The sequence below is a fragment of the Ranitomeya variabilis genome, chromosome 1, assembly GCF_051348905.1.
Source record: "Ranitomeya variabilis isolate aRanVar5 chromosome 1, aRanVar5.hap1, whole genome shotgun sequence".
Classification (NCBI taxonomy): Eukaryota; Metazoa; Chordata; class Amphibia; order Anura; family Dendrobatidae; genus Ranitomeya; species Ranitomeya variabilis.
Genome location: NC_135232.1, coordinates 854,994,575 through 855,010,207, shown reverse-complemented (window position 1 = coordinate 855,010,207; position 15,633 = coordinate 854,994,575). Strand labels below are relative to the sequence as shown.

General features: G+C 43.1%; 1 protein-coding gene across 1 annotated transcript in view; it reads left to right on the top strand.

The window, feature by feature from the left end:
• The window catches only part of RASSF6 (Ras association domain family member 6), a 105,798-nt gene extending 90,417 nt beyond the window's left edge, over nt 1-15,381 (top strand). Inside the window, exons 8-11 of the mRNA XM_077276997.1 lie at nt 6,543-6,594; nt 12,632-12,750; nt 12,837-12,934; nt 14,459-15,381. Of these exons, the coding sequence (XP_077133112.1) occupies nt 6,543-6,594; nt 12,632-12,750; nt 12,837-12,934; nt 14,459-14,534 (345 nt within the window). The 3' untranslated portion in view covers nt 14,535-15,381. The remainder of the gene's footprint in view (nt 1-6,542; nt 6,595-12,631; nt 12,751-12,836; nt 12,935-14,458) is intronic.
• Nucleotides 15,382-15,633: the final 252 nt, after the last annotated feature.

The window sequence follows — 15,633 nt, the reverse complement described above, 5'->3', positions numbered from 1 at the left end:
CGACATTTTTGAAAACCGATCAACAATCACCAAGATGACCGTGTTCCCAGCTGAGGAGGGCAAATCAGTGATGAAATCCATGGAGATTTCCGTCCATGGCTTACTAGGTACCTCAAGAGGAAGTAGTGTGCCAACAGGACGGGAGCGGGGCGTCTTAGCCCTAGCGCACGTGGTACAAGCTGACACGTATGAGACCACGTCCTGTCGGATCTTGGGCCACCAAAACCGACGTGACACCAACTCCAAGGTACCTCTAACCCCTGGTTGGCCAGCCAGAACAGCATCATGATGCTCCGCCAAAACCTTTAGGCGGAGATGAAGCGGTACAAAAGATTCGTTGATAGGAAGCTCAGATGGTACCTCCTCCTGAGCCTCGGCAATCTCAGCCTCCACCTCGGTAGTGAGAGCCGAAACCACAACACCCTTTTGGAGGATGGGTACTGGATCCTCCCGAGGTTCTCCCCCCAGAAAACACCTGGACAGAGCATCTGCCTTAGTGTTTTAAGACCCCGGTCTGTAGGTGACAACAAAATTGAACCGCGTGAAAAACAATGCCCAGTGAGCCTGCCTGGGGGACAGACGCTTGGCTGACTCCAAGTAAAGCAAATTCTTATGGTCGGAAACAACAGTGACCTGATGAATCGACCCCTCCAAGAAGTGTCACCATTCCTCAAAGGCCAATTTCATTGCCAACAACTCTCTGTTGCCGATATCATAGTTACGTTCGGCGGGCGACAATTTCTTGGAAAAATAGGTGCACGGACGCAAACCGCTCAAGGATGAGCCTTGTGACAGCACCGCCCCAACACCAACCTCAGATGCATCGACTTCCACCACAAAAGGTTTCGATACATCTGGCTGCACCAGAATGGGGGCCGAAACAAACCTGTTTTTAAGAGATTCGAATGCGCACACAGCAGCCTCAGGCCAAACGGAGAAATTGGTACCCTTTTTAGTCATGTCAGTTAGCGGTTTAGCAACGGTGGAAAAATCCTTGATAAATTTCCTATAGTAGTTAGAAAACCCAAGGAACCGCTGAAGTGCTTTCAGGTTATCAGGCCGTTCTCAATGCAACATCGCTTGCACCTTAGTGGCGTCCATTTTAAAACCAGAAGCAGACACGATATAGCCCAAGAAAGGCAACTCCTGTACCGAAAACACACATTTCTCCAGTTTTGCATACAGCTTATTCTCTCTGAGAAGCTGTAACACCTGCCTGACATGATCTAAATGAGTGTCACGGTCGCAAGAATATATGAGAATGTCATCAAGGTACACAATAACGAATTTCCCCAAAACATGCGAGAACACATCATTTATGAAATGCTGAAACACTGCAGGTGCGTTAGTCAACCCAAATGGCATCACCAAATTTTCAAAATGGCCCTCAGGGGTATTAAAAGCCGTCTTCCACTCATCACCTCTATGGACTCTTATGAGGTTGCACGCCCCCCCTGAGGTCAAGCTTGGTAAACCACTTAGCACATACCACCTGGTTGAACAAATCCGGTATCAATGGCATAGGGTATGGATCACGAACCGTAATCTGGTTTAACTCCCGGAAATCCAGACACGGTCGTAGTCCACCATCTTTCTTCTTAATGAAGAAGAACCTCACTGCCACCGGAGAGGATGAAGGCCTGATGTGCCCATTGCTCAAACTTTCAGCTATGTAATCCTTTAGCGCTTGTCTCTCCGGACCGGAGATGTTAAACATCCTAGCTTTGGGCAATTTAGCCCCTGGTTTAAACCTGATAGTACAGTCATAGGGATGATGTGGTGGCAACTCTGAACAACCCTTCTCAGAGAACACATCCACAAAATCCAGAAGTGACTCAGGGACACTTGAAGTCACAGCAGCAACACATGTGGCCAAGCAATTCTCCTGGCAGAAATCACTCCACTGAATTATGTCCTGAGTTTTCCAGTCTATCACCGGGTTGTGTGTAGACAACCATGGAAAACTCAGAACCAATGGTGCCGGAAGACTCTTAAGCACCTTACATGTAACCTGCTCAGAATGAAGAACCCCAATGTGGAGTTTAATCTCAGACACAAACTCAGTAATCTCCCCCTGTGGGAGAGGAGCAGAATTGATACCGACCACGCGGATATGATGAGGCAGTTTTTCGATCCTAAAACCAGCAGTGCGCGCAAACTCCTCATCAATGAGATTTGTGGCAGAACCACTATCCACAAAAACAGTGATTGGCAGCTCTCTGCCAGCAACAACAACCTTGGAAGGGAGCATGCACTGAGATACCATCATGGAGGACATACACAAGCTCAGATTGGACTCCTCCACACCCTCTGAACTTAGAAGTCTTTCCGCCGTTGCATTCTTCTTTGACAGCAGAGGACAGATATTAATAAAATGACCAGTTTTACCGCAGAAAAAGCAGGCTCCCTGCCTCCCATGTACAGGAGCTTGATGCTTAACATGTGATACCCCTGCGATTTGTATAGGTTCCATGGGCTCACCTGCAGCAACCTCACGTAAACCCAAACCTCCTCCCACAGAAGACGTCACATGCTCTCCCAGACGCAAACGGTGATCAATACGGATAACAAGACTCATAGCGGAATCTAGAGAAGTAGGAGTCTCGTACATCAGGAGGGCTTTTTTAACCCTGTCAGAAACTCCATGAATAAAATGAATCCGCAGCGGGAAATCATTCCACTGAGTGTCGACCGCCCAGCGGCGGAATTCAGAACAGTAATCCTCTGCTACTCGCTCCCCCTGGCAAATAGTGCGTATCTTAGATTCTGCTAGAGCCATTCTGTCAGGCTTGTCGTAGATGTTTCCAAGTGCAGAAAAAAAACTCTCCACAGAGTCAAATGCAGCTGACTCAGAAGGCAAAGAAAACGCCCATGCTTGGGGATCCCCGCTTAATAATGACAACACCAGGCCCACACGCTGAGCCTCATTACCGGAGGAGGTCGGACGCATCCGAAAATATAGTTTGCAAGCCTCACGAAAAGTAACAAATTTACTGCATTCCCCAGCAAATTTTTCAGGCAAAGGATACTTAGGTTCAGCAACTTTATCTGTAACAACGGCTTGCACATTAGATACTGCTATTCCCTGTTGCTGCACTGCCCCCCTCAACTCAGTGACCTGTAGGAACAGCGCCCTCAACTGGCGGTTTATGGAAATCATGGGATCCATGGAAATAATGTGGCCGATTATAATGTCACGATGAGACTAGGTGGGCGAGAGCTTATAAGACTAGGGAAATACTGACTGGCCCTCTACCTGAAGTTTACACTGAAGGTGTGCATGTCCAGGCCTCGAACCTCACCCTGCCTCCTGATACAACCCTGAGCTGGAAACCTCCGCCCTCCACCCAGTGAATGCAATACACCAATACCCACCTTTAGCACAGACAAGGATAAAGGAAAATATACATCACGCTGCAGTCACTCAGGAATACACTATAAATGTGCAGAGCAAAATAAACACAAATATAGGAAGGAGTAAATAAGACAAAGGAAAATACACCACCAGCAACGATACTCCAACGACCAGCTCTCCACTCCAGACCGAGATAACAAATGCGCAAGACAGAAGCTATAATCGGTGACGCCCAATGGTCAGGAGAGCTATTTAAAGGCAATGGGCATGGCCCAGCTTCCAATCCGAGGATCAGGTAAATTAAACCCAGAACAGCTAAACAAAATCTAGCCGACGCCAATGAGCAAATAGTGGTCAAAAGCGGAACTACCGCTGTCTGTCGGACGACCTGGTCTGAACAGCGTCCCACATGACAGTAGGCCACAGAGGATGATGTTGCAGTAGTCGAGGCAGGAGAAGAATAGGGCATGCACAAGGATTTTGGTAGAGTGAGAGTTGAGGAAAGGATGGATTTTGGAAATATTTTTGAGCTGGAGGCGACAGGAGGTGCCGAGAGCTTGGATGTGTGGTTTAAAGGACAGGGCAGAGTCAAGGGTTACTTCGAGTTAGCAGATTACTAGGACAGAGGAAAGTGTGAATTAATTTATTGTGATAGATAGATCAGGTAAGGAAGGTGTGCGAGATGGAGGAAGGATAATTAGTTCAGATTTGTCTACATTGAGTTTGAGGAAGCGAGAATAGAAGACAGAAGATATGGCTGATACACGCTCTGGGATTTTGGAGAGCAGAGAGGTGACATCTGGGCCAGAGAGGTAGATCTGAGTGTCATCAGACACTATAGATGGTACTGGAAGGCACAGGACTTTTTGAGTTGTCCCAGGCCAAGGGTATAGATTGAGAAGAGAAGGGGTCCTAGGGCAGAGCCATGAGGGACTCCAACAGAGAGGGGGCGAAATGAAGAGGTAGTAAGGAAGTAGGAAAGTAGGAAGTAGGAAATGTGCAGTTGGTAAGGTATGAGGAGATCCAGGATAGGGCAAGGTCTTTGACAACAAAGGAAGACAGGATCTGTAGTAAGAGGCAGTGGTCAACTGTGTCGAAGGCGGAGGACAGGTCTAGAAGGAAGAGTATAGAGAATTGTCTGTTTGCTTTGGCTTTCTTTCTTGCATTGTCAGGGTAACTCAGGTTCCATTGTTAGTAAAAAGTAGTTCTGGGAGAGACCACCATGGTACACAGTCTATATCTGAATAAGATATTTCAGAAATTGATATGGAAAGCCTCTGTGTAGAGCGTAGGTTAAATGTGAGCTGAGCCTAAGGCCGGGGTCACACATGCGAGAAATACAGCCGAGTCTCGCATGTTAATACCCGGCCCTGCCGCCAGCACTCAGGAGCGGAGCATGCGGCTCCATGTATTGCTATGTGGCCGCACGCTCTGCTCCGGAGTGCAGGCGACAGGGCCGGGTATTATCATGCGAGATTCGGCCGTATTTCTCGAATGTGTGATCCCGGCCTTACGGTGATCTTTGGGAGGCAGAATGAACCATTCAGCAGCAGGTCAAAAATTGGTGTTTATTTTTTATGCCATTCCTGGAGCGATATCAGTGATTAGATGACTTTACTCTGCGGGTCGGTGCGATTACTGCCATACCAGTTTTATATTGTTTGTTATGTTTGGCTGTTGTCACATGCTAAAAAACACTTTAGATTTTTTCAAAATGAGTTTTTACATTGCCATATTTGGAGAGCAATAATTTTCTGATATTTCTGCTGACAGAATCAAGTAGAACATGTTTTTTGCAGGAAAAGTTGATGTTTATATTAGTACCAATTTGTGGCATTTTTGATTTTTGGGAGACAGAATGAACAAAAGTCAGCAATTTGTTTTCTTTTTTAATACTGTGTGATAAAAATGATAGCGCATTTTAATTTTTCGGGTCAGCGAGATTTCAGTGCTACCTCATTTATATAATTTTTTAAATGTTTTGACACTTTTACACAATAAACTATTTTATAGAAAAAACATTTTTTTTGCATACCTGTATTCTGAGAGCTATAACTTTGTTATTTCTCCGCTGACAGAGCTGTATGGCTGCTTGTTTTTTGTGAGACAAAATGATGTTTTCAGTGTTACCATTTTATTTGCATCACTTTTATTCCATTTTTTTGTGCAGTGTGTTGAAAAAGCATAGTTTTTATGCCATTTTTGTTGCGATGTTCACTGAAGGGATAAATAGCATGACAGTTTTATAGATTGGGTCGTTCCAGACACGGTGATACCAAATATGTGTACTTTTGTTTTACATAAATATATGTATTTATTGTTATATTTTTTTTAAATGTTTTATTTAACTTCTTTTGTGTTTTTTTTTTTTTAAGTATTTTTACAATTTTTTTTAAAAACATTTTTATTTAGTCCCTCTATGGAACTTTAATGTCACCATGAAAACTGTCACAACACGTACCGAAGACACTCACATGTGAAGAATGCCTAAAAACTACACCCGCATTGTCGATCAAAAGAAAATAAAAAAACAGCATAATGAAGAAAGTCTAAAAATAGTACAAATTAAAAAATAAATAAGGCTAAAATTTTAAAAAGTCACCATTAGAACCATTTTTACTCTGGAAAAAAGGTCCAAAAACAATGATGAATTGAGGCTTTAACTTTATACCACATCTTGGTTGGTTAGCTTTCTTTACAATTTTGAGCCTACATTTTTGTGCAATATGCTACATTTTAGCCACTGCCATTTTAAGCCCCACCCATTTCCTGTTAGCCACACCTCTCATCTAGCCACTCCAAAAAAGTTCCTAAAGCACAATAAGTACTATGCAAGTGCAAGACGGTTTTGGGTGCAAATTGAGCAAGAAATCTGATGCAATTTCCTTGTGCATTACAGTAATTTTGCCCTACTGAGTCCAATAACAATTCCACTTGTTTGCAGGGAATGTACCGTATGATTTTTCTACTCTATTATTTCCAGAATTCAAAGTTTCCGTGTATTTTTTTCAACAATAAACTGGGAATTATTAAAAAGACTAGCAAAGAAAGATCAAATTTGAATGCTGTCCGCCACAACCCCTTATTAGTGGATTATATTGATTGTGGAAGTCATAAACACTCTATTTTCTAATCTTTTATAATAATTATCTTTAATATTAATCATAGTAATGTTTTTGCTTGACAGATTGAAACGAACCCAAATGAATTTGCACTGTACATTATTCATGCCTCAGGAGGTGAGTATTTTTCTTTCACCTTACTGATATAATTTCAATTGGAATAAATAATATTCAGTATATATATATATATATATATATATATATATATATATATATATACATACACACACATATGTGTATGTGTGTGTGTGAAGGTCCTATGCGACTTTTTACAGAAATAAACAACTTTTCGAGTCATTGCCATCATGAAACACAAGTGTGATCTATAAACTACCATATATACTCGAGTATAAGCCGAGATTTTCAGCCCAATTTTTTTAGGCTAAAAGTGCCCCTCTCGGCTTAGGCTGCTTTCACATTAGCGTCGGTACAGGGCCGTCGCGCTGTCGGCCCGACGTACCGACGCATACTGTGAAGAAAATGCCCGACGTTGGCAGCGGAAGCAGTCTTAAGACGCTTCCGCTGCTTCATTGTAAGGTCCGGGGAGGAGGGGGTGGAATTTTGGCCGCGCATGCGCGGTCAAAAATGGCGGTCCCGACGCACAAAAAACGTTACATGTAACTTTTTTTGTGGCGGCGGTGCGCCAAAACACGACTCAACCGTCGCACGACGGTTGCGACGTGTGGCACTGCATCGCAATGCGTCGCTAATAAAAGTCTATGGAGAAAAAACGCATCCTGCAGACAACTTTGCAGGATGCATTTTTTATCCACAACGACGCATTGCGACGTGCAGTGCACGACGCTAGTGTGAAAGTAGCCTTAAACTCAAGTCATTGTCCCAGGTGGTCGGCAGGGGAGGGGGAGCAGCAGGAGTGGCGGCTGTCACCTCATACTCACCCGCTCCCGGCATGGTCTCTGCACTGCCATGCTTCTCCAATGGTTTCCGGTGCTTGCAGCTCTTCCTGTGTTCAGCAGTCACGTGGTACCACTCATTAAAGTACTGAAAATGGAAGCGACTCCACTTCCTTAGGTGGATCGCATATTCATTACTTTAATGAGCGGTACCATGTGACTGCTGAACACGGGAACAAGCTGCTGGCGCGCGCCGGAGACCATTGGAGAAGCAGGGACATTCAGAGAGACCACGCCAGGAGGGGGTGAGCCATGCGATATTCACCTGTCCCCGTTCCACCGCGGGGCTCTGTCTTTCGTGTCCTCTGGCTGTGATGTTCAGGTCAGAGGGCATGATGACATGGTTAGTGCGCGCCCTCTGCCTGAACAGTCACTGCAGAGACCCGGAAGACACAGCGGTGGAACAGGGACAGGTGAATATCGCAAGTGCCGGTGTCCTGAGCCAGCGACGACTCCCGCACCTGGCCCCCATAGCGCGCCGGTGTCCCCGCCTTCTCTGGCAGCACTCGACACCCAGCGACGCGAGGTGAGTATGTCATTTTTTTTTTTTTAATCGCAGCAGCAGCATAAGGGGGATGTTATGCTATGGAGCATCTTATGGGGCCATGAACCTTTATGGAGAAGCATATGGGGCATAATATGCTATGGAGCACCGTATGGGGCCATCAACCATTATGGAGAATTATATGGGGCATAATATTCTAGGGAGCATCTTATGGGGCCATCAACCTTTGTGCAGCATTATATGGGGCATAATATTCTATGGAGCATCTTATGGGGCCATCAACCTTTGTGCAGCATTATATGGGGCATAATATTCTATGGAGCATCTTATGAGGCCATCATTAACCTTTTATGCAGCATTATATGGGGCATATTTTAATATGGAGCATCTTATGGGGCCCATCATGAACTTTATGGAGCATTATATGGGGCTTCTGATTTAATATGGATATTCAAAAACACTTAACCTACTGATGTCTCAATTAATTTTACTTTTATTGGCATCTATTTTTATTTTTGAAATTTACCAGTAGCTGCTGCATTTCCCACCCTCGAGTCATTAAGTTTTCCAAGTTTTTTGTGGAAAAATTAGGGGTCTCGGCTTATACTCGGGTCGGCTTATACTTGAGTATATACGGTAAGTGATTTTTTTACTTTTGTTATTGGTGAAATATCAGCAAGTGAACTCACTCAACGTTTGAAAATAAAGTTCACACAACCAGGAGCAGACAGGGACAGAAGAGGTTCCCTGTGCTAGAACCATGTATTGGCTCCTTGCAGTCCATTAGGTCATCATAATGAACAATTCCTCATGCTTTGATTTAACATTCCACCTGCCTCATGATTCTCTCACTGACTCTGTCTTCTTGGTTTTGACCTTGGTTACCACCTTTACCTCGTCCTTGCCACCTAATTGTGTCTTGTATCGGCCCTCTATGACTTTGACCCAGCTTGTTGACTATATTCTGCCAGTTCAATTGACCAGCTATCAGCTGTGGATGCATTCTAGGTGTTCCTCTTGCAAGTCCAGATCCCTTTAAAGGAATTGAAGGGTGAAAACCAAGATAAGTGTGGGACCTGCTAAATGGAGAGTCTCATGAAAAATATATTTGTGAAAGCACAATTAAAGAGAACCTGTCAACATGATTTTGTAATGTAAAGTAAAGACAAGGCTGTGTTGGCTCTCTAATGCAGATTTGATTGATACATTTGGTGAAGAAATTCGCTTTATTCTTCTTGTTCAATCACCATTTGAAGTTTTCTGCTAATTACATTTCGGTGCACAGGGGCCAGACCGTGCACTGGGTCCTCTTCCTGCCTATGATTCCCTGACTGTCTGCCTGCATCTGGTCTCTAAATGACCTGCTTCCTCTGTTTGCAATCTCAACGGTGACCTGTTATTCAAAGACTGAAGGAAGGTGGAGAGGCTGGGGAAGAAGACAGAGCGAAGACTCAGTGTACAGTCCAGCCCTTGTGCACCAGCATCTAATCAGCAGAAAAATGATGATTAAACATGTATAATAAAGAAGATTTCTTTACCAAAGGGTTTAATCAAATCAGTATTACAGCGCCATTACAGCCATGTCTTTACTTTACGTTACAAAACCGTGCCGACAGGCTCTCTTTAAGGGTAAAATTACAGCAGTTTTTCACTATGCAACATGAGAGCAGCATGATGTAAAGGCTGAGAACCTGATTCCAGTGAAGTTTCACTTACTGAGCTGTGTGCTGTTGTTTTAATAAAATCAGTGTTTTATCATCAATAAAATATCTCTAGAACAATATACATACAAACCTGTCAATCATTGGTGTGGGCAGAGCTCTAAAGGACTCAGAATATAAAGTACTGCTACATCTGCAGTAGAGAAAACTGTGATTTCTATCACAACTGCTAGAATCAGAGTCTGCACTTAATTGCCTGCAGCATCTGTCGCTCCTTCTGGAACAAGACATCATCAGGAAAGCGTTGCCGTCTGAAGATGTCCTGGATCCATGATGATAGACTCTGTGATTCTATCTCTGGTGCCATCATAGCTTTTTTGGAAGAAGACGTCGTCGGGGTGCAGGGATAGAAGCAGTGAGTGCCGGCACTGCTCTCATAACTCTTGCAGGGGAGCAGGGATAGAAGCTGTGAGTGCCGGCGCTGCATTCATAACTCTTGCAGCGTCTATCACCAGGGATCCAGGATGTCTTCAGATGGCAGTGGTACAAGAAAATGTAGAAGGAACTGCAATACCACCCTCTGATGACGTGCTGCTCTAAGAGTGGCGATAGTTGCTGCAGAGAAGTGAGTGCAGCTGTAAAGTGACCGAGGCGGTAACCGTGGACAAGCTGCTGCTCCATAACGCACTGGCACTTTACAGGAGAATAGCGTCACAGTCCCAATGTACTGTCTAGTGTGGGGTGCATCACACTCAATTGTAGGCAGCAGCCTCCGCTTTCTCTAGGCCTCATCTTCAGGAGTGGCTGCACATAACTCAGGGGACATGCAGTGCTTTTCAGCACGTATCAGTTTACTGGACAGTTCAAGTTCAGATTGCAACATGCAGTTTCGGGCACAACACTTCTTATTCCTTGTTTCCTTAGTACAGTTCATTTCCAGCATTACTCTCTGTTCCTCCTGGACGATCTCCACGCTAGCTGGTTCTGCAGTGCATTTCAGCCTCAGGAATTTCCTGTCCAGTTCTGCAGTGCACCCGGGATCCATTACTTTCTCTTAACGCAGTTCCACATCCTACTTCCTCTCTACGCCAGAAGATAAGGCACTCTTTGTAGTATCTGTACCGAGTCCTAGGCTGCAGACATTGTAGGAATGTCTGCAAGGGATTCCAATTAGGCTTCCCACTGCCTTAAACGATAGCTTCCTGCCCACTGCAGCTTGAAATTGACCTTAGTTACTGAACTTCCCTATCTGACTATCAAGAAGTACAGTAGTTCCCTTTTATTGGGGTTTGCTCCTCCCACTATGGGCTAGACCCAAACTTTAATTATATCTGTCACTACAATATGTAGCTGGGAAAATCTCCATCTCCAAGACCTTCCTCTCCTTAGCTTTGTTTCTTAACGTAGTATGTCTTCAGGCTACTACAGCACTACCTGTTTTTCTGAATTTAGAGTTCACAACAACCGTTTTGGGATACTTTCACAGAGCAGTAGTTTGGTCGTTATATAACAATCATATTTAAAATCCAAATCCAGGGTTACAAAGTAGACTGAGAAAAAGTTTAAAAGAAAAATAACACTACCTTTTTGATTTTTTTGGGCACGCCCTTAGTTTTGGTTTAGACATAATAATGTAAAATATTAAGAAAAAACTGTCCTGTGAAAGTGGTCATAAGTCGCGAAGCATGGACTCTCTGTCATTACCTTCACTTGATCTGGGTGCACTGTAAGACCAGACAGAGCCCATGGACTAAAGTATCATTGTATTTGAAAATTGAGCAGACCCCCTTTCTAGTTTCTTACAACAGTATGTGGAACAAGCCTTTTAAATCAGGCGTCTAGCAAGAAGACAAACCATAGAGCAGTATGTGCCATGTAGGTGCTGAAAATGCTGCCATTCATATCTTGTCATAATTTACTGTTACAGCCGCCAAGAGAGAGACCAAATTGGGCAACCTGTTATACTTGGTCAGTTTTAGGATCTTCTTAGGCTGCATTCATCCCCTTAGGTTAAAGCAAAGACAGAGAAAAGCTCTCAGTGTAAATGTTCCCATATTGTCATGTCGGACTCTGTTCAGACCAGGTCGTTCGACAGACAGAGGTAATTCCGCTTTTGACCACTATGTGCTCATTGGCGTCGGCTAGATTTTATCTAGCTGTTCCGGGGTTAATTTACCTGATCCTCGGATTGGAAGCTGGGCCATGCCCATTGCCTTTAAATAGTTCTCCTGATCATTGGGCGTCGCCGATTATAGCTTTTGTCTTGTGCGTTGTTATCTCGGTCTGGAGTGGAGAGCTGGTTGTTGGAGATTCATTGCTGGTGGTGTATTTTCCTTTGTCTTATTTACTCCTTCCTATATTTGTATTTATTTTGCCCTGCACATTTATAGTGTATTCCTGAGTGACTGCGGCATGGTGTATATTTTCCTTTATCCTTGTCTGTGCTAACTGTGGGTATTGGTGTATTACCACTGGGTGGTGGGCGGTGATTTCAGCCTAGGAGTGTAAACTCCAGGTAGAGGGGCAGTCAGGATTTCCCTAGTCTGAGGGAAATTGCAGGGGCCCGGGTTATTAGCTCTCGCTCACCTAGTCTCCCCGTGACACATATCCCCTATTTATGAGACAGAGGCGAAAATGGTTCTTTTCCATCTCTGTCTAGGCAATATCTGTTTGTATACAGCTTAACTGTATAGAAAAACCAAGCAGATTGCAATTTACTATACAGAGGTTCACAGCAAAAAAATGTACAATTTTTAGCAGTGTGTCCCTATGGTGGATAGATGCTTACACACTGTCGTCAGACGTATACCTCCTGAGTGTCATCATTTATGATACATAGATCTGTACATGTGATATAATATAAAAGAAGAATTGTTGTAGTTCCACTAGGGGGCAGTATAGTTGTAAATATGCAACTGTAACTCCAAGGGCTTGTCCTTCTCTATGTACCAAGACTAGAAAAGATGGAAGACAATGAAGATATATTGTTTTACCTTCCTCAACTATATTTCTTTTTTAATTTAAAATATTAGTGAATTATTTTGACCCACTAAAATATATATTTTTTCATTTAGAAAAGAAAAAATTGAAGAGCACAGATTGCCCGCTCTGGGAAAGACTCTTACAGGGGCCTTCTGGAAACATAGCAAGGATGTTCCTCATGGACAGAGAAGCAGAAGAGATCAGCGGCGATGTATAAATACTGAACATTTGTAGCATAGTTTTGTCTATTGTTTGAATGATATTGTGTCACTTATATTTGGTTTTCTTGCTTAACAGGTGGCACAGTATATTAAATTCAGCCTTCCACTACTGGAAAACATTTTGCAGAAACTGAATGAAGAGGAAGAGCGAGAAATCCAAAAGACAATTTCTAAGTAAGCATCATCATCATCTGTGAATTATGGGGGAGATTTATAAGCTGACATCAAGCCCAGGGGTTAGTAATGGAGAGGAGTCTATCAGGCGACCCCATTGCTAACCACGTAAGTTTAAGTTAAAAAACACAGTACTCCTGACCTGTCTGCTGATAATCCACATGTCCCATGATGAACAGCTACATCTGGAAGCTTTGCTGAGCGGTGCCATGATGCGATCGCTCAGCCCTGCATCTAGGATACAACTTCAATGACCTACCAGGCGACAATGATGACAATGGTCTTCAGTACCCGGCTCCTTGGAATAGCGCTACATGTACGGTTTTCCCAGGCGCCCGTATGTGTCACATTGATGACACACGGATATGCTCCGTGTGTCTTCAGTGTGCACATGTGCGTTTTGAGATCCTCGCTGCTGGTAAAAACCAGACATGTCAGCCTGTTTTGCCCAAGGGCACGTGGTCCATGGAAACACACTGACATGTGTGCAGACCCACTGTTTTAAATGTATCTAAATGTGTAAGTGTCTTCTGTTCGTGTGAAACTGTCACCACCCATGCTGGACATACTGACCTGTGAAGGAGGCCTAATGGTATATTAGGTGTTTGGTCTGTGCGCCCACGATGACCTTTTGGTGCATTTTTAAAGCTACAAATTTTTGTGGTGTCAAAAATGCAGCATCTTACAGTTCCAGAAAAGTGGATGGGATTTATAGAAATCTCCTGCCCACTGTGCCTTTTTTAACTCAGTGTAAACTGACCTGCGGTGCGTGTTTCAAATCCGCAACATGTCAATTTCTCTTGCGGGTGCGCTGAGTTTTATGTGTAGATTCTTCTCATAGACTTCTATTACGTGGCGAAAATCCTCATCTAATGTATATGCGTCTTTAGTGCATTTCTGAAGCAAAAAAAGCATCAAAAAGGCATGTGATGTACTGGAAAACAGGAAAAAAATTCCAAGTACTGAAAATTTTGCATAAAAAGCACAATACCGCAAGTATTATTTTTATTTACCTTATTTACCATACAGTAAAACTGACTTGGCAATATGATTCTCCAGGTCAGTGCAATTATGACGTTACAAAACGTATATATTTTTTTTATTTAGGTAGTGAAAATATGTTTTTATTTATAACAAAAGGAAAAAAAACGTTTGCTTCTGTCACCATAAAATTTTACATGTTTGGTTGATAGTGCTGTGTGAGGGATTGTTGTTTTTGCACCCAGAACAGACATTTTTACTGGTACCATTTTGGGGTAGACATGATGAAAATCGTAATTCTCAGGAAAGCACCAAAAATAAAGCAACAGCAGGAACTCGCCACTTTTTACCTAGTTACAGTTCCTCTCTAATGAGCAATATCTGAATATTATGAACCTGGACTTTATATTTGCAAAAAAGTCTTCTTTTCTTATTTCAATATTACATTATAAAGTAGGTTGAACTGAATGACTTTGTGTCTTCTTTCAACATTATATCTATGTTACTAGAATTTAATTTTCTGTGTGTGTGTGTTTTTTTTAGGTATCTACAAGAGAAAGACATATTATGTCAATACCTTAATTCAAAAACTACAAAGAAAACGGAAACCACAGTGTAATAATTTCAGAATTATTTTAGACACAGGGACAAGATGATGATGAAATATTCAAAGATTTGGATAACAGGAGACTACAGAGATCAATTTTCTCTTAGATTGAAACTTATACTTTACAATGGACGACATCTTGACAGCTGGGAGCTGAGCTGTCCCATCATCAGGCTCTTTGGAAACATCAGCAGAGATAATGACTTCATTATTTATTTTTTGGTTTGAAGAAATATTTGAATACTAATTCTAAATATGAAGTGCTGGCAATACTGAGACTGTTAGGGTATGTGCAGACGATCAGTAAATCCTGCGGGTTGGACGCTGCGTACTTGTGCAGTGTCCAACCCGCAGTGTCAAAATGTTACAGCATAGTGGATTGGATTTCAAGAAATCGCATGTCCACTATGCGTCCGGAAACGCCCTCGGCTCAGCCACGAAGACGGACATGCGGCGCGTCTCTCCACACCGCAGGATGTCAATTTCTCTTGTGGAGACGTGAACCTCCGCAAGAGAAATTTCACTCATAGGAAGTATTAGACACGGTGATTCAGCACGGTTCAGTGAATACCTGTGGATTCACCTCTATTCAATAGACGGCAACACTTTAGACGCAGCAAACATGCACTGCATCCAAAGCGCTGCTACTTCCAGATCGTCTGCACATACCCTTAGTATAGCAAGGAGGAGTATCATGATTCAAATGGAGGAGGCTCAATAACTGGACCACTTTATGTGTTATCTGATTAGAAATGAACTGCCTCCATTCTTTCCAGGCATTTAATGTAAACGTCAAAGTTCATAATAACTGTAAAATAACATTTCAGTCTTAAAATAAATACTCTAATCTTGTTATTTATTTCTGAGTGGAAGGGCAAGTTTGGATTGGGTAGGAATATTGCTTGTCAGAAATATTCGTGCTGTCTTGTTGACCTGGCTGAGGTTCTGTACCCCTATCTCTTCCCAAGGTATAGGGGAACAGAAGCCAACAGAAGAGGAAGAGCATGATCTATTAACAGGAGAGATGCAAGAGGATTAGGAAGATGCACAGTTTGATGTCCCTGCCTCTTACCCCTCTCAAGTGGTTTGAGTAGTAGTCATGTGATCTCTC